At 42.6% G+C, this 21,387-nt stretch overlaps 1 protein-coding gene across 1 annotated transcript; it reads left to right on the top strand.

The window, feature by feature from the left end:
• Positions 1–651: 651 nt before the first annotated feature.
• On the top strand, positions 652–14,828 carry LOC124144320 (cobalamin trafficking protein CblD-like). The gene is made up of 8 exons (XM_046513676.2): positions 652–813; positions 5,172–5,217; positions 5,716–5,842; positions 6,331–6,539; positions 8,863–8,962; positions 11,400–11,536; positions 12,625–12,711; positions 13,212–14,828. Exons 2-8 carry the CDS (start codon positions 5,206–5,208, stop codon positions 13,413–13,415), a joined length of 876 nt encoding a protein of 291 aa, XP_046369632.2. The 5' UTR covers positions 652–813; positions 5,172–5,205; the 3' UTR covers positions 13,416–14,828.
• Positions 14,829–21,387: the final 6,559 nt, after the last annotated feature.

A 21,387-nucleotide genomic window follows, 5' to 3' on the forward strand; every position in this document is an offset into this window, starting at 1 on the left:
TTGTAACAACAACTAATTGCAGGGATTGTGCCTAAAAATCGGTTAATGGGTAATGTGCGAGAATGGTCCCTGTCAGATATCAACGACAAACATGAGCATAGATTTATTTATTCAGTGAGAGGCAACAGGCCACAAAGGACATACATTTCACAAGATATAATATACAGTATAGATTCAAACACAGTTCTACATTGAGAGACATGGATGAGTGAAATGTACTACAAAACATCATTGATGGAGTGACGGGTAGAATTTTAAAGTAAAAAATATACAATAGAACCGATAAAATATGGAAGTAACGGGTTATTATAGAACTTAGGGTAGATATAATGTTTTCGTAAATCTGTTAATGCATTACATACAAGTACGTTTTCAGTGCCGTAGCCAGCGGGGGGGGGGGGCTGGATTGTTTATAGAAAATAGTTTTATTTGAATCAAGTTGGGGACAAGTGATATACTTGTACAAACACACACACACACATACATCCCAAAGTAGACATCATACACAAGTAGGTTTTATTTGCCATGTATAAAACGTTTGCTGTAAAATAAAACACCGACGGGAAATGATGGCGAGTGACAATAGCTTCATCAGCAGACGCCATACAAACTGAAAACGTATTCATTTATAAGTAGTTGTGGCCAGTTACATTCAACAGTTTGGGGTCATTGAAGAACTTCCGGTTTGAGATACATATTCCCTGTAAAATAGCATTATTTTGGATTACTATTTAACCTATTGGTGTACAGGAGAAAGTGGCACAGCTAATTCGCTGGTTACAGACGGGGGAACTGGGTGATAGACCTGTAGTGGTATGTAACCGTAAATATGTAATTATGACAGTGTCCGAATGTGTCTGGTACTCCTGGGTGCCGTCTGTGATGGTGATTCATTCATTCAGTGGGATGTGCTACCGTTTCTGCAGAGTGTTTTTTCCATTTCCCTGTTCATCAAATTTGAAGGAATAAACTCAGAATATCTTTGATACAATGGGAAGTTAGAATGTACTTTGCCGGGGCCTATATTTTTGTGCCTTGGCGAATTGCAATTGATCATATGTTACGATGACGAATGAGACAGATGGATCTAGATGCATTGTGAAAGGGTCTATAATGAACGTGATTTTACACATTTTATTATGTTGATACGAAGGGTTAGTATCAATGGAAGGGCCTGGAAAGTACTCACAACAGAGCCCCCACTCCCCACTGAAATGACATAGAAAGTTAAGGGGTGTTATGAAGTTATCCCAGATAGTTGTGGTGAGTGAATACCAAGACCATTATGCTGATCCATTTTCAACAGGCATACCAGACCTATTATAGTATACATACTAAATTAGCGAGACAGAACCGTGTGGTAGAGTGAAAACATGTTTCTTCAATCTCAGAATTCATACTCAACATGCTCAAGGCATTTGCTTATCCCATCATAGCCGAGAGCCGCGATGGGGTCCTATAGTCAGGACATGACCCTACATCACATGTCATGTCTTGACTGCAGTTCTCAGCTACCACAGACCCTCTTCCATTAAGCATGTCAAGAAGGAATTACGAGTTTACAAGTACAAGTAAATTAACATCATTTGTGGATAATAATCATAAGAATTCATGAAGTTTTTTCTTGAACTCGTAAATTTAAAAGGAGGCAAATGTAGGGAGCACCTTTAGAATACAGTACCACAACTTCTCGTGAGGACAATCTCTGCCATAGGTCACATGTCTCAAGACAAGCAACCAGTTTTTCTGAGAATCCGTGGGACGCGAACCCACGACCTTCGGATTGTTAGCCTGACAGCTAACCGACTGAGCTACGTCCACACTGTTAAACTCAGTGCAAAGTTACCTAGTCATGCCTATGACGTTACGGAACTGAACGAAAAGGGTCGAATAGGATACGGACACTTACGAAGGTTACGGGTAGGCATGGTGTCTCGTGACTTTAGTCTACGGACACTTACATATGATCCCGATGCCATTAAGCACACTCGTCCCATTCCGTAATCTACAAGATACCGAGTGGTGAGGAATGAGCCGTGAACTGAAAACGGCTCCAGGCGTCAGACGTCGAACTCGCGAGTACGCAGGTGATTTTTGTGACAGAAAAGTGTGGTAGGGAGCACTGTAAGGATGATGTGGATAATTGTAAGGAACGGTGGAGGAATAAGCATGGCTAGTGATGACACAACGGTGAGTTCGCTTTTGAATGAGTACTGAAAAATTGTAGCCGGTGAAAGTGGCCTGTGTGAATGTTCCAGGAACCATTTCATCCTTTTTACTCGACGTTTTTGTGTGAAGAATATTAGGAGCCGCTATATAATCTATAATAGCCACTAAACGAGTACCTAACCCTAATGAGCGTAAAGGGGTGATCAGGTGATTGATTGATCGTAAAGAGGATCCAAGGGTTAAGGATAGACTTCGGGTAATCTAATAGCCACTAAACTGGTTCCTAACCTTAATGATTTCAAAGGGGTGATTTATCGTAAAGGGGATCCAAGGGCTTAAGATAGAGTTTGGGGTAACCTACCCTAACACTGGCGATATTTGGATGTGTTCAGCGCCAATATAATATCCCTAATAAACTGCGTTCTTGTGCATAATAATGAAAATTAATAAACCGAAAAAATAATATATGTATATTAGTTCCAATTTATGACCATTTTATCCACTTCAATTACGAGAAAAACAAAACAAATAAAAAAATAAAAGTGCTTTCGTAAACTAGCGCTTGCTCTAAAATGGGCTGCCGCAGGCTATAATTAGTAAACAAATACTCTAAACTCCCAACACCGCAGGGATTATTCAATGACATTGCGTTTAGAGATGATAGATCACTGGGAGGAGCTTATGCACACTCGATGACCCCTGACGTCACAGGGCATTGTTTCGCCGGTGTGACTGGCAACAAAATACTACAAATTACGTCATATGGTATGATCACGTGTTTGAAAAGTTTGTGGTACTGTATTCTAAAGGTAGGCCAAATGTAGGAATCATAGTAATTGGTAAGATTTGTCATTGGAACTTTTAAATCATCCTGTGTTGACTTCCAATTCACATTTCTGTAAGAAGATGCTTCTTCAACAACTGCCATAATTGCACTTGTACATCTGTGCTTGTAATTCCTTTCCACATATTCATATGTATATGTCTGTCATCATCACAATCATGACCAGAGTTAAGGTAAATGTAATAGCCCTTTTTTCCACTTCTCTTGATCATGTTGATACATCAGGGATGTATCTCGAGGCAGATATTCAGCCCAAAATCTAAAATTCCCCAACTGTAAATAAAAAGTTACCAATTCATGTAATCATGTTACTATATACATGATATAACCTCTTGTAATGGGTTTTCAAGCCCCTAAGGAGTATTTCTGATTACAAGTCTAATAACATTCACTATACACTAAAATTAAGTCATACCTTTGAGAACATTTATTTCTGTTAACACTTGATGGTCAAATGACCATGTCTTGTTAATTTTATAGCGATAATGCGGGGGCGGTCGGGTAGCCTAGTGGTTTAAGTATTCGCTCGTCACGCCAAAGACCCGGGTTCGATTCCCGACATTGGTACAATGTGTGAAGCCCATTTCTGGTGTCCCCCGCCGTGATATTGCTGGAATATTGCTAAAAGCGGCATAAAACCATACTCACTCACTCACTCATTATATCGATAATGCCTCACTGAGTGAGACGAGTCAATCAGGCACAATCTTGTTACTGTCACATGACTTCCAGCCCCTCCATTACAGTCAAGTTAAAAATAGATGCACTACATGGCTTTGTAGTGATGCAATCTCAAAATACAATGTTAAAATATCTCTGAATTTACCATGTTTAAAAAATAAAGAACTTTTAAAAATCCCAATTTTTTTACAAAATAACATTTTTTTCCCCTAATTTGCCTGCCAGGGCCACTTTGTTTTAAATATCGGATATAACTATATGATTGAAAAAGTATTTGAGTACCAGTGTACATATCTTTTGAAGATGTTTTACATTGTGTCTTTCACTAGTGGGGTGATACACCGATGCATTGGAGGATCGGGCCCGTGAAGATTCGGGATAGAATAGGTCTTCAGCAACCCATGCTTGCCGTAAAAGGCGACTATGCTTGTCGTAAGAGGCGACTAACGGGATCGGGTGGTGAAGCTCTCTGACTTGGTTGATGCATGTCATCGATCCCATTTGCGTGGATCAATGCTCATGATATTAATCACTGGATTGTCTGGTCCAGACTCGATTATTTACAGACTGCCGTCATATAGCTGGAATATTGCTGAGTGCGGCGTTAAACAACAAAACAACCAACAACCAACCATTGGAGGATCGCGATTTTTTACTTCTTGATACAAGTATCAATCACAGTAGCACACTAAGTAAAAAATATTGATTCTTTAATAATGTTCACTTTAATAACTGTTACACCAAGCACTAATTAGAAGTGAAAATAAGCAGGATTAGTGGTAAAAATGTAAATATTCTCATCCACTGCGCCATACTTGACACTCCCAGCTGTAAATCATCAGTGTGCCAGGTAGTTGGCCATCCTGTCTATGAAAAGATGGCTTACACATCACAAATAAGAACACATGCAGTATCGTGATACGTTTCAGGTCCTGAGCAAGGTATCGTGATACGTGTGAGAGCCCACAGTTGATGTATTCTCCCAGCTCTCAGGTCTTTGTTAATGTTATCATTAGGGCTGGGACGGGTAACTCGGGTACTCGGGTCGGGTGGGTACTGACTAGGACCCGGGTACCCACAGGACTACCCGGACCCATGGTTAGTCACGTGATATATTGTTTAATGACAAAAAGTATCTAAAACTCTATGTTTAAACTATAAGTCACTAATGTTCGCAGTTCTTCCTGACTACTACGCCCATTGCTTCTGACTTTTATATGTTTGAATAAAAATAAAACTTCAGTCAACTTCAGTGTATACACCAGATCGTTTCATACATGTATCTAAACACATTTTACCAGAGCTACGGTCAAACGTTTCCCAATCGGACAGTTTGTACCTACCTCTTGAGACCTACAGCAGGTACTGGGGTAGGGTCGGGTAATAGGGGGGTGGGTACCCGGGTAGTAAATTTGGAGTCGTCCCAGCCCTAGTTATCATGGTTATGGTGTGAGTACATATGAACTTTTGTTTACAGATATTCATAGAAAACCGAGTTGCTCCTGTCTGTGATGGCTGCACAAGTGAGTAGAATTAGAGTTAGTAACCTTGATAGCATAACCTCAGTAATACTCCTTCAGTTATCGTGAACTGTGAATATTGTGGAAAGAAACCAGAATGTTCTAAGGCGTGTAGTGTACAGCTCCTCATGTTCGTCTGTTCATTGATATTGGGGAAATTATTTTATTATCATGAATTAAATTTTGCTAAATACCGTATTCGACGTAATAAGCGCCCCACTCTTATAAGCACCCACTTGTGAACAATCCCCATTGCACCCCTTCAAAATTGATCAGGGGCGGTCGGGTAGCCTAGTGGTTAAAGCATTCGCTCGTCACGCCGAAGACCCGGGTTCGATTCCCGACATGGGTACAATGCGTGAAGCCTATTTCTAAATAAATACATTTCGTTTCCTTTATCATGTTTATTAACTGGTCAGTGGCAGCTTCTGAATGGTTATTGTCTCTATAGTGACCAGCTTGATGGTGTTGACTAGTGACATGTTGTTATCTGTTGTGTAGCTGCTCATGGGACAGAGGAGGATTGTGGCTTATCTCCCATGTGTACCGGCAGCTGTTAGCCATTTCCGAAAGTTCTCATCTCATAATAAACCCTACCACACGGAGCACTATATCGTGGAGGCTACAAGTAAGTTAAATGTTAAATCACTGGTTTAGGGGCATTATTTGTATGGCCTGCTGTATATCATGTAAAATCCCATACATATATTTTATTTTGATACACAAGGCCACACTTTGAGTTCATGGCTTACAGATTTTGGGTTATCGTTCAGCCTGGCTTTGTTGAACAGTCAAAATAATTTTTGGGTCACTTAGCCCAGTGGGGATAAACTTTAGGACTCATGACATTCCCGAGTAGGCTATTAGTTTACTTTAACTGTTAGGTTTGTTTGTTTGTTGTTCTACAGCGTTAGAAATTTGCACTTGTCCTATAGACCTTGCCAAAGTGCCTAACAGTTAGGGTATCATGAGGACGAGTAGAAATTTGCCATTTTTAAGGGTATTGCTTTATTTTATCATTATACGTCTAGTGGACTAAAACCGTTAGTTTCAACACTGTTCTGTCACTTAGGACATCGATCATGGTGATGACCTTGACACTTGTCTCTGCTGCAGACACACAAACAGTTTGGCCAGACACAAACCTCGGACCCTTTGGTCCACAAGACCGGCGCTTCCCTCTCCCGGGCCTCGTGGGAACAAACTCATCTCTGCAGCAGCCTTTCAAACACCAGCCTCATACTGACCCCGACCGAGTGTTACCTCCCCTTCCTGTGGAGAGGCACTGCCAAGTCACAGAGCAGTTCATTCTATCATCAGAACAGGTGAGATGACCGTTTGCTTTTGTGGAAGTATCAATCTCATTAAAATCAGATCCTGGTTCTCGCTACTGCTAAACAAACAACTGAGAACATACGGGTCATATCTGAACGACCTTTAGTCTTACCAATCAGCATTGCTTACCAGATCAGGAAAATGACAGTCGAAATGTGTTTTCTAATCATGCATCACAGGTTAACAGGGGACATTGCAAATGACAGATATAGGCTTCACGACTGAATCCATCTTAATCATCTCCTGTCTGTCCCTTCAAAGGGATAAACATTTGAACAGAAACGACTTTGCATAGTCCATGTGAAGTATAGCCATACAATCTCGGTCTTCTATTAGATATTCCAGAATGTTCTTTCGTTCATTTTTAAAATTTTGAATCGAGAACTTTGTCAAAATATATTTCAAAGTGTTGTCTGGAATGGAAGTTGCCAGTTTGAACATGTTGAAACTAGTGCTGTATAGCTCAACAAGCTGCTTTCTGATTGGCTAATGTTGACTTCTTGTTAGTCATTTCATTGGTTGGTCAAAGTTCACAAAAGATTATTGTGACATGACCCATAATGGGATGTCCTCAGATCGTTGTTTAGTGGCAGCAAGAACTAAGGCCTGAATTTAATGAGATTGTTGAAGTATTATCAGCATTTCTGTTCTTGGTATATGGACCAGTTAATTCAAGAGATGTCAGTCGAGTGTCAGGTTGAAATATGGTAGATCAACTGACCTACAATGATATATATAGGTCCATGGTACACCTTTTGTGTTCTAGGGGGCACGGGTGGCCCAGTCGTCTAAGGTGCCGCGATTCGCTGTTCAGAGTTGTGTCCCTTGGGCACGCCAGAAACCTATGATTGTGGGTTCCAATCCCGGTTCACCCCGATTATGTTTCTAGGTTTGGCAGCACCATACGCGTGCTCGTGGGTTTCACCGAAGTGGTAAACGTCTGAGACCTACATCACTTCGGGCTTTCCTCCCGCTGTTTGATTGGATTTCTAGAAGTTGGCAAATAAGTAATAAAAACGTACAGCTTTATGGATAACAACTTCTGGTTTACAACGAGGGGGCACAGGTGGCCCAGTCGTCTAAGGCGCCGCGATTCGCCGTGCAGAGTTGCGACCCTTGGGCACACCAGAAACCTATGATTGTGTTCGAATCCCTGTTCGCCTCGATTAAGTTTCTAGGTTTGTCAGCACCATACCCGTGCTCGTGGGTTTCACCGAAGTGGTAAACGTCTGAGACCTACATCACTTCGGGCTTTCCTCCCACATTAAGCTGACACTCCGTGATATGACTGGAATACTGTTAAAAGCGGCGATAAACCCAACTCACTCACTCACTGTCCCCATCAACCTAGGCTGATTGTAGAAGGTGAGCAAATGGACCGTGTGGTCAGGGTCAGTCTGTGACTTGATGACATGGATGATATGAATCACTGGATTGTCTGGTGCCAATACATGTCACGTCAGAAGGACCTTTCATGACCACACTCGCTCACCTCACTCGCTCACCTCACTCATGACCTCTCGTGACTTCTCTCATTCACTCATGACCTCACTCCCTGGCCTCACTCACTCACTCACCTACTCAATTCTTTAAGGCCGACCTCATAGCTGGATTATTGCTGTGTGTGGCATTACACAACAAAGAAGCAAACCAACCAAACAACCCTTGACATGGTCAATGTAAGCTTATGTAAGCTCAATCTAGGTTTTTGTCAGTCGTCCGGCAGTCCATCCATCCGTTAGTACTGAACGGTTAGGGCATCTGCCCAGAGAGCAGAAGGTCGGTTGCTGCGTCATACCAAAAGACGTTAAAAGAATGGCACTTGTTGTTACATTGCCTGGTGCTCGGCATTAAGGAGAAAAAACAAGGACTGGTTGACTCGGAGTCAGTATACTGTGTCTGAGTGGGGTATTTATGTTAAACTGCGGCATGGTATCTCAGTCGGCTAGCACTAAAAATACGGCATCAGTCCAGACTAGTACAAGCAGCCACACACATACCTGCATTCAAGTCACTATGTAAGTGCAGTAATCTTGAACATGAAGTTAAACCCCATTTCAGGTCGCCTCACATGTTAAATAACTTTTATATCTGTGGTCAATTCATATTTTGGTTTTTACAGACGGTTGGGTAGCCCAGTGGTTAAAGCTTCATTCGTCCCGCCAAAGGCCCAGGTTTGATTTCCCACATGAGTACAATGTATGAAACCAAATTCCTGTCAATCAGTGTAAACATGGTAAATGCATATTCACTAGTTTTGATGGAGTTTCTTTATTTGTTCATTAACTTGAATCTGTTTTGCTGTGTCTCCAGGTCGAGGCTGACACTGGCTACTTGAACGAGCCTCCCATCCCAACAGCGTACGACATGTTGGAGTGTATGGCCCAGGAGTGTCCCCACATACTGAGGAGAGGTAACAGTGACAAGTCTTACAGTGGCTGGGAAATAGAACACACAGGATTGTTATGTTGAATGGGTTTATGAAAAAACTGGATACAAACATGATAACGGTCAAGGGAGCTAAGTAGGCACATGATGTATGTAGGTATTTTAGGTTTTGTTTGTTTGTTTGTTGTTTAATGCCGCACTCAGCAATATTCCAGCTATATGACGGCGGTCTGTAAAATAATCAAGTCTGGACCAGACAATCCAGTGATTGACGTTATGAGCACCGATCCACGCAATTGGGATTGATGACATGTATCAACCAAGTCAGCGAGCCTGACCACTCGACCCCGTTAGTCGTCTTTTACGACAAGCATAGCTTAGATCACTTTTTATCCCCCTGGCATATAATGCGGGGGGCTATAGCGATCAGCCAGTCTGTCTGTCCGTCCGTAATCATTTCCTTTTCCGGGGCAGAACTCGAAATAATTCAGTGTATTTGATTGAAACTTGGCATATCTATCAGTCACATACTGAAGTTGTGCCTTTTGCTATTGAGGAATTTTAGAAATTTTTATTTTTTACGTTTCCCTGTAACAAGTTGGGCAAGAGCGTAACTCAAAAACCATTAAATACTTTCTTACAAAACTTTGCATGTCTACCAGGCACATACTGAACTGGTGCCTTTTGCTATTTAGGGAAACAAATTTTTTTATTTTTTTTACGTTTCCATGGTAACCAGTTGGACTTAAGTTCTATAGGGTAGAGTTCGTTTCCAGAGCATAACTCAAAACCCATTCAAAATTTCCTTACAAAATTTTGCATGTCTATCAGACTCATGCTGAACTGGTGCCTTTTGCTATTTAGGATTTTTAGAAATGTTTATTTTTTACGTTTACATGGCAACAAGTTGGACTTAGGTTCTATAAGGGTGGTGTTCGTTTCCGGAGCGTAACTCAAAAACTGTTAAATACTTTCTTACAAAACTTTGCATGTCTACCAGGCAAATACTGAACTGGTGCCTTTTGCTATTTAGGAATATTATAAATTTATATTTTTTATGTTTACATGGTAACAAGTTGGACTTAGGTTCTATGAGGGTGGTGTTCGTTTCCGGAGCGTAACTCAAAAACAGTTAATGCTTTCTTACAAAACTTTGCATGTCTACCAGGCACATACTGAACTGGTGCCTTTTGCTATTTTGGAAATTTTTTTATTTTATTTTTTTACGTTTCCATGGCAACAAGTTGGATTTAAGTTTTCATATAGGGAGTGGAGTATAACAAATAAACTCTTAAATATTTCCTTGCCAAACATTGCATGTCCATATATAAAGTACATACTGAACAGGTGCCATTTGATATTAAGGAGTTTTAGAAATGTTTATTTTAGAATTTCCATTGCAGCTATTTTGACATGGGCTAAGAGAAATGTTGAGTCAGTTACCTGGTTTGGGACCATAACTTGTTAAAATGGGTGGGGGATATAGATGACTTCGTTGACTCAACGCTTGTTTCTTGTAATTTGTTTGCATAAAAAAACAAAACAGAAACACACGTTTTACTTTCCATTTCATATGAATGCGACCATGGTGGTTCTTTTGTTGGTAAACAATGTATGCTTCTTAAAGAACATTCAACTCTTGACTCATTACATACAGAATTGCACATTTACTTGTGGTTACTTTACAGACAGCTTCCGGGGGGGATATGTCATCTTTCTGATGACTCTTGTTGGCAAAGCGATCTGAGTGCCACAATTGTCGTGAAAAATGTCAAGGTATAGGAGTTACAGTCATGTCAGTGTTAACATTAGTACATTGTAGAAACAGATCCTTAAAGACCAGGGCCCTGTTCCTCAAAGCGATCTTAGCGCTACGATGATCGTAAGCCTATGTTAAAGTATGGGACTTACGATCACCTTAGTGCTAAGATCGCTTTGAGGAGCGGGGCCCAGGGTTGGAAGAGGTCTTCAGCAACCCATGCTTTCCATTAGAGGTCACTCTGCTTTTCGTGGAATCGGGTGGTCAGCCTCGCTGACTTGGTTGATGCCTGTCATCGATCCAAATTGCATAGATCGATGCTCATGATGTCAATCACTGGATTGTCTGGTCCAGACTTGATTATTTACAGACTGCCATCATATGGCTAGAATACTGCTGAGTGTGGCGTTAAACAACAAACAAACAAACAGATAAACATTGTTGAACGTGACAACTTAATATTTCCATTTATTATCAATCTCATTAAAATTTGGCCTTCGTTCTCCCATCTGCTAAACAAGAACCTGAGGTCATCCCAATACAGGTCACGTCAAACTGACCTCTCATGACCTCACTCTCTGACATTACTCATGACCTCTCATGACCTCACTCACTTGCTGACCTCACTCCCTGACCTCACTCCCTGACCTCACTCATGACCTCTCATGACCTCACATGACCTCACTCACTCATTCTGTTCCAGATTTCACCGACCTGTTTCCTGGCCATGACATCATGGAGGGGGCCTTCACCGTCATCACCATCTCACAGCGCACACAGCACGACATGACGGGGTGGTCCACGCAGGTCGACATCGAGAGGGAAACACTACTAGCTACTGTGAGTATAGAGTTGGTCTGCATCACTCTTCACCCTTCAATACCATGCATATCTTGATGGTAAGGTCACAATAAGATGCACGATATGATATTTGCAAAAACTTGACACTTAACATGTTATGGAAAAATTTTCATCATCAAACGAATTGAATTTTATAACATATTTAATAGCTAGTAGAGTAAGAACATTAGCTTGAGACACCAGGCCTTGTATATATGAGCAGAAACTAGTATCTAACATTTGGTGAGGTGGTTAAGTAGACAATTTATTGGAAACAACTTCTTTATTTACTGTAAAGGATTACAACTTCTTTATTAACTGTAAAGGCGATGTTTCGGTATAGAACACTTATGCTGTTGTAAAGCAACAAAGGAGTGACCTAGTCACTGGTTTGTCAAGCTGAAGCCCTGGGTAGGATTTCCAACATGTAGTCCATTTATGATGACCCCCCTCCCTGCCCTGATATAGCCATTTTCCCAAGTCAAGAGAGTTAACTGACTTTAAAAGTCCAGTTTCCACCCTTGCCGAACAAGGCTGGAATTACTCGATCGTAGCGCCACCAGTGGCTATTACGAGTTATGTCCCTTCTAAGCCTCTCCTATGGACCAATCAGATTCCACCTCTCGTATCAGTTGCGTTTGCTTCACACAAAATGGTGGCGCCCAGTGAAGATGATCTGATCGATAATCAAGATCTATATTGGGATAAAATGGGTCTTACATCCTGAAATGCATCAAATCACGTGAGCACCTTGATTAAAAACATGAAAAGATTTGGAAAATAACTGCTGACAACGAGTTGGCGGTGCACATACTTTGCAAATCCTGCAATCGATTGAAATCTGCTCGACAGTTTACGAACCGGATTTTGATTTCGGTGTGTGATTTTGATTGGGCAATGCATAGACTCGTTAGTCCAGCCAAAATGTAACTCCACAATACCAGCCTAGTTCGGCAAGGGTGGAAACTGGACTTTTATAGTCAGTTAACTCTCTTGCCAAATGGTTAAACCTTTCCCTCATGGCGTAAAACCATACTCACTCACTCATTTACTCTGGTTTGATCATCATTAATTTGCTTCTCCTTCAGTTTATCCAGGGTGCCACGGAAATCTGTGATGCTCTACAACAAGCAGGGTACTGGGCTGACTTCATAGATCCATCCTGTGGCAAACCAGTGAGTGGAGCTGTTTGATTGGCTTTCTAGAAGTTGGCAAATAAGTAATAAAAACGTACAGCTTTATGGATAACAACTTCTGGTTTACAACGAGGGGGCACAGGTGGCCCAGTCGTCTAAGGCGCTGCGATTCGCCGTGCAGAGTTGCGTCCCTTGGGCACACCAGAAACCTATGATTGTGGGTTCGAATCCCTGTTCGCCTCGATTAAGTTTCTAGGTTTGTCAGCACCATACCCGTGCTCGTGGGTTTCACCGAAGTGGTAACTGTCTGAGACCTGCATCACTTCGGGCTTTCCTCCCAAATTAAGATGACACTCCGTGATATAACTGGAATACTGTTCAAAGCGGCGTTAAACCCAACTCACTCACTATTGCATATAACGACGTTTCAAAGTTTGTTTGTTTGTGCAGCCTAATGGAGCCAATCAGTCACACATTTTTGTTTCACGTTTGTATTTCACGTTTATGTTTTACAGTTGCGTTTCACATTTGTGTTTCAGTATCGAGGCCCACATACCAACTCGTCGCTGTTCGAAACAGACGAGCGTTACAGGAAGTTGGGGTTCGAGATTGAGGATCTGGGATGTTGCAAGGTGATACAACATCACCTGTGGGGCACGCACGCCTACGTGGGCTGTCTGTTCACCAACGCCCCCCTCGACCACCCTATCATCCTAGAGATGCAGAAGCAAGACAAGTCATAGGGACGAATGTTACAAATGTAGATACTTCAGGAATATTTTTGAAAAGTTTGTAAATCGTTTGCAGGAAAAGTGCTGTGAGGATTTAGTTGGGATGATGTGATGCGTGTGCTTTATTCACAAAGAACAATGGACCGGTATTCTTTGTGCTATGGATGTTCTGAAGACCTGTATTTGTGAGTCAGTTTCCAACCAAAATAGGACTATTTTTGTGTGTACAAAATCACTTTTCAGTTTGGTAAAACAGCACTGTTTCAAGCTGAAGCCATCAGTGGCAAGTAATCACGCCACTGTAACGGTTTAGGGATTATTTCTGATCAGTGGGGTGTAGCATTATTTCAACACTGTTCACACTCACAAAATTATTGAGTAATAATATTTGACCCTTGCATAAACAGAGGTCCTTCTCTGTATATTAAAACCTTGTGGGGTTACATAGTATTACTTCATGTCATGCCTAGACTGTCAATACTGTATTCAGAGATTATTATGTGAACATGTGTGTCATACTGATTTATCACCTTTTCCTTTTGGCAAAATGAGAATTTATTTAAGAATTGACGTCAATATTCTTTTACCAACTGGATATTAGATCAACAGCTGTGCCAATCTGTTGAAGTGAAACTGATTGTGAATGGATGTGTGAAAAGTGTTGCTAGTTCTTTTCCTCATTATTTGAATCTAGTGTTGCCAGTTGTGTGTTAGATCTTGGTTATTTTTGTCATAAAATCTAAGATTTTGTTTCATCAGATTATTGATGAGCCATGTTGATTCAGGTTTCAGTGAGTTCATAGGGTGTTGGTCAGCGAAATGAGTGCCGTGAATTGCTGTATCCAGAAGGAAATATATGTACATAGGATTGTTTTTCAATTTGGTGCATCTTCTCCTGTAGTAGTGTATGTGCTGAATGAACAATGAAGGCCGACGTTGGTTGTATGTTTAGCTGGATTCTGTTTGGTATGAGAGTTGATGTTGTACAATCTCAGTATTTATTGTAAGGCAGACCATTTCTTTTAATTTGGTTTACGAATCCGTCTTCTCCAAAAAATTGAAATGCAATGATTCTTATTATTCCTCTGACCAGAAATAAGTAAAATGTTAAAAATATATGTTACTGTCGCTATCAATATAAATAAATTATATACTACTATAATTAGCACTTATTGAAAATTTATCTTAATAACTCCTGTCCCCACTTTTTCATCTACCTACATAAAATTTTAAGGGAAAAAAATAAATAATGACCGACCTGAATTTTTAGACCAAAAATCCATAAGCTAGAATGGTCTGGCCGAATGCTACCTCAAAGGAAGTTGTATCTGTCATGTTGGGTGACCCAACTTCAACTGTTACTGGTAATGAAACAGGGAGGGTTTTTCAAGAAAAATATATAACTTCTTCCAGAATACGTATAATGAAACACAATTATTTTGCCTCATGGTTTGCAAGACAACTATGTTTCTCTGGCTATGGGGGCAGTCCGGTAGCCCAGTGGTTTAAGCGTTTGCTCGTCATGCCGAAGACCTGTGTTCGATTCCCGATGTGGGTACAATGTGTGAAGCCCATTTCTGTTGTCCCCCGCCGTGATATTGCTGGAATATTGCTAAAAGCGACATAAAACCATACTCACTCACTCACTCACTCACTCACTCACTCACTCACTCACTCACTCACTCTCTGGGTATGCTGGATGTCCTGTGAGCCAATATTTTGGAAGAAAAAAGGATTGTTCGGCCCCTAATTTGAGGGAAATCAATTTTATATTTTGAAGCTCAACAGATGTGAGTACAGATCTACAGCCCAAGAAAATAAAACTTGAATAAAAAAACATCCATATTGCTATATGTTTAATACATAATGCAGATATATACTACCGCATACTAAATTCTTCAGTCTTTTCACAGTGCACTACCAGGCGTCTCAGGTGCCGCGATTCGCTGTGCAGAGTTGCGTCCCTTGGGCACGCCAGAAACATGTGATGGTTGGTTCGAATCCGGCTCACCCCGATTATGTTTCTAGGTTTGTCTGCACCATATACGTGCTTGTGGGTGCTTGTGGGTTTCACCGAAGTGGTAAACGTCGGAGATCTGCATCACTTTGGGCTTTCCTCCCAAATTACGCTGACACGCCGGGATATAACTGGAATACTGTTAAAAGTGGCGTTAAACCGAACTCACTTACTCACTCATAGTACACTACATTCCTCCATGTGCAGAGTTCAGAAGCTCCTCAACTGTCATTTTCAAAGTAATTATGCAAACTTATTTTAAATAATGGTCGTGACCAATGTGCAAATTATTGTTCTGGACTCTTGAGAAGCTCACGACAAAGCAAAGATGCTGGAGAGATGAACAAGTTTTGGAGCATGACCTTTGAGAGCCTGATTTTGTGGGTGTGGTCTAAGAGTAAGGTTGTCTTAGGAGCAGTGTCCAAATTACCTACCTGCCCAGGGCTCTGTTCCACAAAACGATCTTAACGGTAAGATGATCGTAACTCCCATACTATAACAGAGGCTTACGACAGTCGTAGCGCTAAGATCGCTTTGTGGAATGGGTCCAAGTTGGGCTGCATGTCATTTTCCTCCACCTGCCTGCCTATCCGGCAGATAATTTAAAGACTATTTAGGTATTCAGTTTTATCATAACAACTTGTAGGTTTTCAAGTAATTGTTTGCGTTATTTCAACTAAATCAAGACGTGATTTGTCTCTTCTTTTTTGTGATTTTTCAATATTTATAATGTCTGAATGCGGGCAGGTACGTTTGAAGATGGGCAGGTAACATTTATGGGTTACCTGCCCGACTGTCTTGTTGGGTTTAAAAATTAACCACACAGCTAAGGAGTCTTGAATTATACGTTACCGGTGTCCATGTACCAAACAAGTGCTAGAGTTGATATTTGTGGCAGGTGTGAATGTGCCAGTCTGAATGTGCCGTTACCATGGTTACTTTGCTGTGGGAGACTTTCCCAAAGTGGGTAGGATGTACACATTCAGATTATGTGTGAAGATAATAAAGGCTGTTATCTTAATAAAGAATTGTGTTTATGTGCATAGAACATCATCTTCCCGAGGTAAGAGCGTCCACTAGCTTTTATCGAAGTCTTGTTTCAGCCAAACTAGGCTTTGATACAGGAGAGTGGATACGCTTGCCTCGGGAAGATGCTAGGCTTTGAGGAAGGCTAGTGGACACACTTGCCTCGTGAAGATGCTAGGCTTTGATACAGGCTAGTGGATACGCTTGCCTCGTGAAGATGCTAGGCTTTGATACAGGAGAGTGGATACGCTTGCCTCGTGAAGATGCTAGGCTTTGATACAGGCAAGTGGATACGCTTGCCTCGGGAAGATGCTAGGCTTTGATACAGGCAAGTGGATGAGCTTGCCTCGGGAAGATGCTAGGCTTTCATACAGGCAAGTGGATACGCTTGCCTCGGGAAGATGCTAGGCTTTGATACAGGCAAGTGGATGAGCTTGCCTCGGGAAGATGCTAGGCTTTCATACAGGCAAGTGGATGAGCTTGCCTCGGGAAGATGCTAGGCTTTCATACAGGCAAGTGGATACGCTTGCCTCGGGAAGATGCTAGGCTTTGAGGAAGGCTAGTGGACACACTTGCCTCGTGAAGATGCTAGGCTTTGATACAGGCTAGTGGATACGCTTGCCTCGTGAAGATGCTAGGCTTTGATACAGGAGAGTGGATACGCTTGCCTCGTGAAGATGCTAGGCTTTGATACAGGCAAGTGGATACGCTTCCCTCGGGAAGATGCTAGGCTTTGATACAGGCAAGTGGATGAGCTTGCCTCGGGAAGATGCTAGGCTTTCATACAGGCAAGTGGATACGCTTGCCTCGGGAAGATGCTAGGCTTTGATACAGGCAAGTGGATGAGCTTGCCTCGGGAAGATGCTAGGCTTTCATACAGGCAAGTGGATGAGCTTGCCTCGGGAAGATGCTAGGCTTTCATACAGGCAAGTGGATACGCTTGCCTCGGGAAGATGCTAGGCTTTCATAGAGGCAAGTGGATACGCTTGCCTCAGGAAGATGCTAGGCTTTGATACAGGCTAGTGGATATGCTTGCCTCGTGAAGATGCTAGGCTTTGGTACAGGAGAGTGGATACGCTTGCCTCGTGAAGATGCTAGGCTTTGATACAGGCAAGTGGATGAGCTTGCCTCGGGAAGATGCTAAGCTTTCATACAGGCAAGTGGATACGCTTGCCTCGGGAAGATGCTAGGCTTTGATACAGGCAAGTGGATGAGCTTGCCTCGGGAAGATGCTAGGCTTTGATACAGGCAAGTGGATACGCTTGCCTCGGGAAGATGCTAGGCTTTGATACAGGCAAGTGGATGAGCTTGCCTCGGTAAGATGCTAGGCTTTCATACAGGCAAGTGGATACGCTTGCCTCGGGAAGATGCTAGGCTTTCATACAGGCAAGTGGATACGCTTGCCTCGGGAAGATGCTAGGCTTTGATACAGGCTAGTGGATACGCTTGTCTCGGGAAGATGCTAGGTTTTGATACAGGCTAGTGGATATGCTTGCCTCGGGAAGATGCTTGGCTTTGATACAGGCTTGTGGATACGCTTGCCTCGGGAAGATGCTAGGCTTTGATGAAGGCTAGTGGACACGCTTGCCTCGGGAAGATGCTAGGCTTTGATACAGGCTAGTGGACACGCTTGCCTCAGGAAGATGCTAGGCTTTGATACAGGCTAGTGGACACGTTTGCCTCGGGAAGATGCTAGGCTTTGATGAAGGCTAGTGGATACGCTTGCCTCGAGAAGATGCTAGGCTTTGACGAAGGCTAGTGGATATGATTGCCACGGGAAGATGCTAGGCTTTGAGGAAGGCTAGTGGACACACTTGCCTCGGGAAGATGCTAGGCTTTGATACAGGCTAGTGGATACGCTTGCCTCGGGAAGATGCTAGGCTTTGATACAGGCTAGTGGATACGCTTGCCTCGGGAAGATGCTAGGCTTTGATGAAGGCTAGTGGATATGATTGCCTCGGGAAGATGCTAGGCTTTGATACAGGCTAGTGGACACGCTTGCCTCGGGAAGATGCTAGGCTTTGATACAGGCTAGTGGACACACTTGCCTCGGGAAGATGATAGGTTTTGATACAGGCTAGTGGATACGCTTGTCTCGGGAAGATGCTAGGCTATGATGCAAGCTATCTGATACGCTTGCCTTGGGAAGATGCTAGGCTTTGATATAGGCTAGTGGACATGCTTGCCTCGGGAAGATGCTAGGCTTTGATATAGGCTACTGGATACGCTTGCCTCGGGAAGATGCTTGGCTTTGATACAGGCTAGTGGATACGCTTGCCTCGGGAAGATGCTAGGCTTTGATGAAGGCTAGTGGATATGATTGCCTCGGGAAGATGCTAGGCTTTGATACAGGCTAGTGGACACGCTTGCCTCGGGAAGATGCTAGGCTTTGATACAGGCTAGTGGACACACTTGCCTCGGGAAGATGATAAGTTTTGATACAGGCTAGTGGAAACTCTTGTCTCGGGAAGATGCTAGGCTATGATGCAAGCTATCTGATACGCTTGCCTTGGGAAGATGCTAGGCTTTGATATAGGCTAGTGGACACGCTTGCCTCGGGAAGATGCTAGGCTTTGATATAGGCTACTGGATACGCTTGCCTCGGGAAGATGCTAGGCTTTGATACGGGCTAGTGGATACGCTTCCCTCGGGAAGATGCTAGGCTATGATGCAAGCTATCTGATACGCTTGCCTTGGGAAGATGCTAGGCTTTGATATAGGCTAGTGGACACGCTTGCCTCGGGAAGATGCTAGGCTTTGATATAGGCTACTGGATACGCTTGCCTCGGGAAGATGCCTATGGGGAAATAAACACAATTCACATGTGGCTGCCTCTCTCAAGTCTGGACTATTGTAATGTTCATTTGTGTGGGATACCAATACTGAAAAGTATAGGGACGCCAAAAAGCCAGATCACAAAGATTCAGTGAGTCCAAGAAATGGCTACTAGAGTGATTACCGATACTGAAAAGTATAGGGATGCCAAAACGCCAGATCACAAAGATTCAGTGTGTCCAAGACATGGCTACGAGAGTGATTACCGATACTGAAAAGTATAGGGATGCCAAAAAGCCAGATCGCAAAGATTCAGTGTGTCCAAGACATGGCTACTAGAGTGATTACCGATACTGAAAAGCATAGGGATGTCAAAAAGCCAGATCGCAACGATTCAGTGTGTCCAAAACGTAGCTACTAAAGTGGTCACCCGTACTGGAAAGTATAAACATATTGCACCTATGCCCATGTAACTGTAGCAGTATGCCACACTGGACCCCGTTCGTATAGCGAATCGAGTTCAAAATACCTGTGCTAGTATATAAGGCAATACATGGTATATGGTCACCACTACATCAACCGACCTGTGAATATCTAGGTGAGAATAGGTTTTCAGCAACCCCTGCTTGCTTTAGTGAGTGAGTATGGTTTTACGCCGCTTTTAGCAATATTCCAGCAATATCATGACAGGGAACACCAGAAGTGGGCTTCACACATTGTGCCCATGTGGGAATCGAACCCGGGTCTTCGGCGTGACGAGCGAACGCTTTAACCACTGAGCTACCTGACCGCCCCCATGCCTGCTGTAAGAGGCGACTAACGGGATCGGCTGGTCAGGCTGCTGACTTGGTTGATGCATGTCATCGTATCCCAATTGCGTAGATCGATGCTCAGGATATTAATCACTGGATTGTCAGGTCCAGACTCGATTATATTGCGGGAATATTTCCGAGTGTTGCTTTAAACAACTACAAACAAACACATTACATCAACCAGTGACATCAGTTTGATCCAGTAACAATCAGCTTTGATTGTTCCTCAAACCATGCAGCAATAAGTCATATCATGGCGATCGATCTTTTGCAAAGGCTGGTCCAACGCTTTGGAACAAAATTCCAATCGACATCAATAGTGCCATTCAAGTGAATTCAAGGGACTGTTAAAACCCATCGGTTCCAATCCACTCACATCACTCTCTGCACTACCAGACACATGCAAAAGCGCCTCTGAGCAGGTCCAATCTCATCTTCCCGAGGCAAGAGAGTTAACTGACTTTAAAAGTTAACCCTTGCCGAACTAGGCTGGAATTCCTGGGCTCGATCGTAGCGCCACCAGTGTCTATTACGAGTTATGTCCCCTCTATACCTTTCCTATAGACCCATCAGATTCCACACCTCGTATCACTTGCATTCGCTTTAAAAAAAATGGCGCCGCCCAGTCAAGACGATTTGATCGATAATAAAGATCTATATTGTAATAAAACGGATCTTACATCGCGAAAGTGCATCAGTTCAAGTGAGTACCTTGACTAAACACATGAAAAGATTTGGAAAATATCTGTTGACACCGAGTTGGTGGTGCACATGCTTTGCAAATCCTGCAATCAACCGAAATCTGCATGGCAGTTTACGAACCGGATTTCGATTTCATTGCGCGATTTTGATTGGACTGCGCATGGACTCGTTAGTCTAGCCAAAATGTAACTCCATAATACCAGGCCAGTTCGGCAAGGAAGGAAACTGGACTTTTATAGTCAGTTAACTCCCTTGCCTCGGGAAGATGGTCCAATCTGGAAATTGGCGGTATATAAATTTGTTATTCTACTTTGAGCAGATGTGAAGCATCTCATGACCAACATTACATCCTTGATGTCTAAATGTGGTTAATGTGTATATGTAACCAGTGCGAATGTTAAACATCGTGATATTTATGTACAATCAATTTTGGTTTTTGCTAGCTGTAGTAACCGTAATCGAAGTGCTGCTCCTAATAAACGATTTACAGTATAGCCACATATCAATAAATATCAAAGACCGCCTCCGTGGTCTAGTGTTAGAGCGTCCGCCCGGAGAGCGGAAGGTTCGACGTTCGATCCCCGGCCGCGTCATACCAAAAGACATTTTAAAAGATGGTACTTGTTACTCAGTCTGGCGCTCGGCATTAAGG

This window comes from Haliotis rufescens, unplaced genomic scaffold (assembly GCF_023055435.1).
Source record: "Haliotis rufescens isolate VD_foot unplaced genomic scaffold, xgHalRufe1.0.p SCAF_37, whole genome shotgun sequence".
Classification (NCBI taxonomy): Eukaryota; Metazoa; Mollusca; class Gastropoda; order Lepetellida; family Haliotidae; genus Haliotis; species Haliotis rufescens.

Excerpts from the sequence above, each read along its gene's own strand:
- LOC124144320 (XM_046513676.2), top strand. Across the intron at positions 6,540-8,862 it reads TCATTCTATCATCAGAACAG|GTCGAGGCTGACACTGGCTA; the intron begins GTGAGATGACCG and ends CTGTGTCTCCAG. Across the intron at positions 8,963-11,399 it reads TCCCCACATACTGAGGAGAG|ATTTCACCGACCTGTTTCCT; the intron begins GTAACAGTGACA and ends ATTCTGTTCCAG.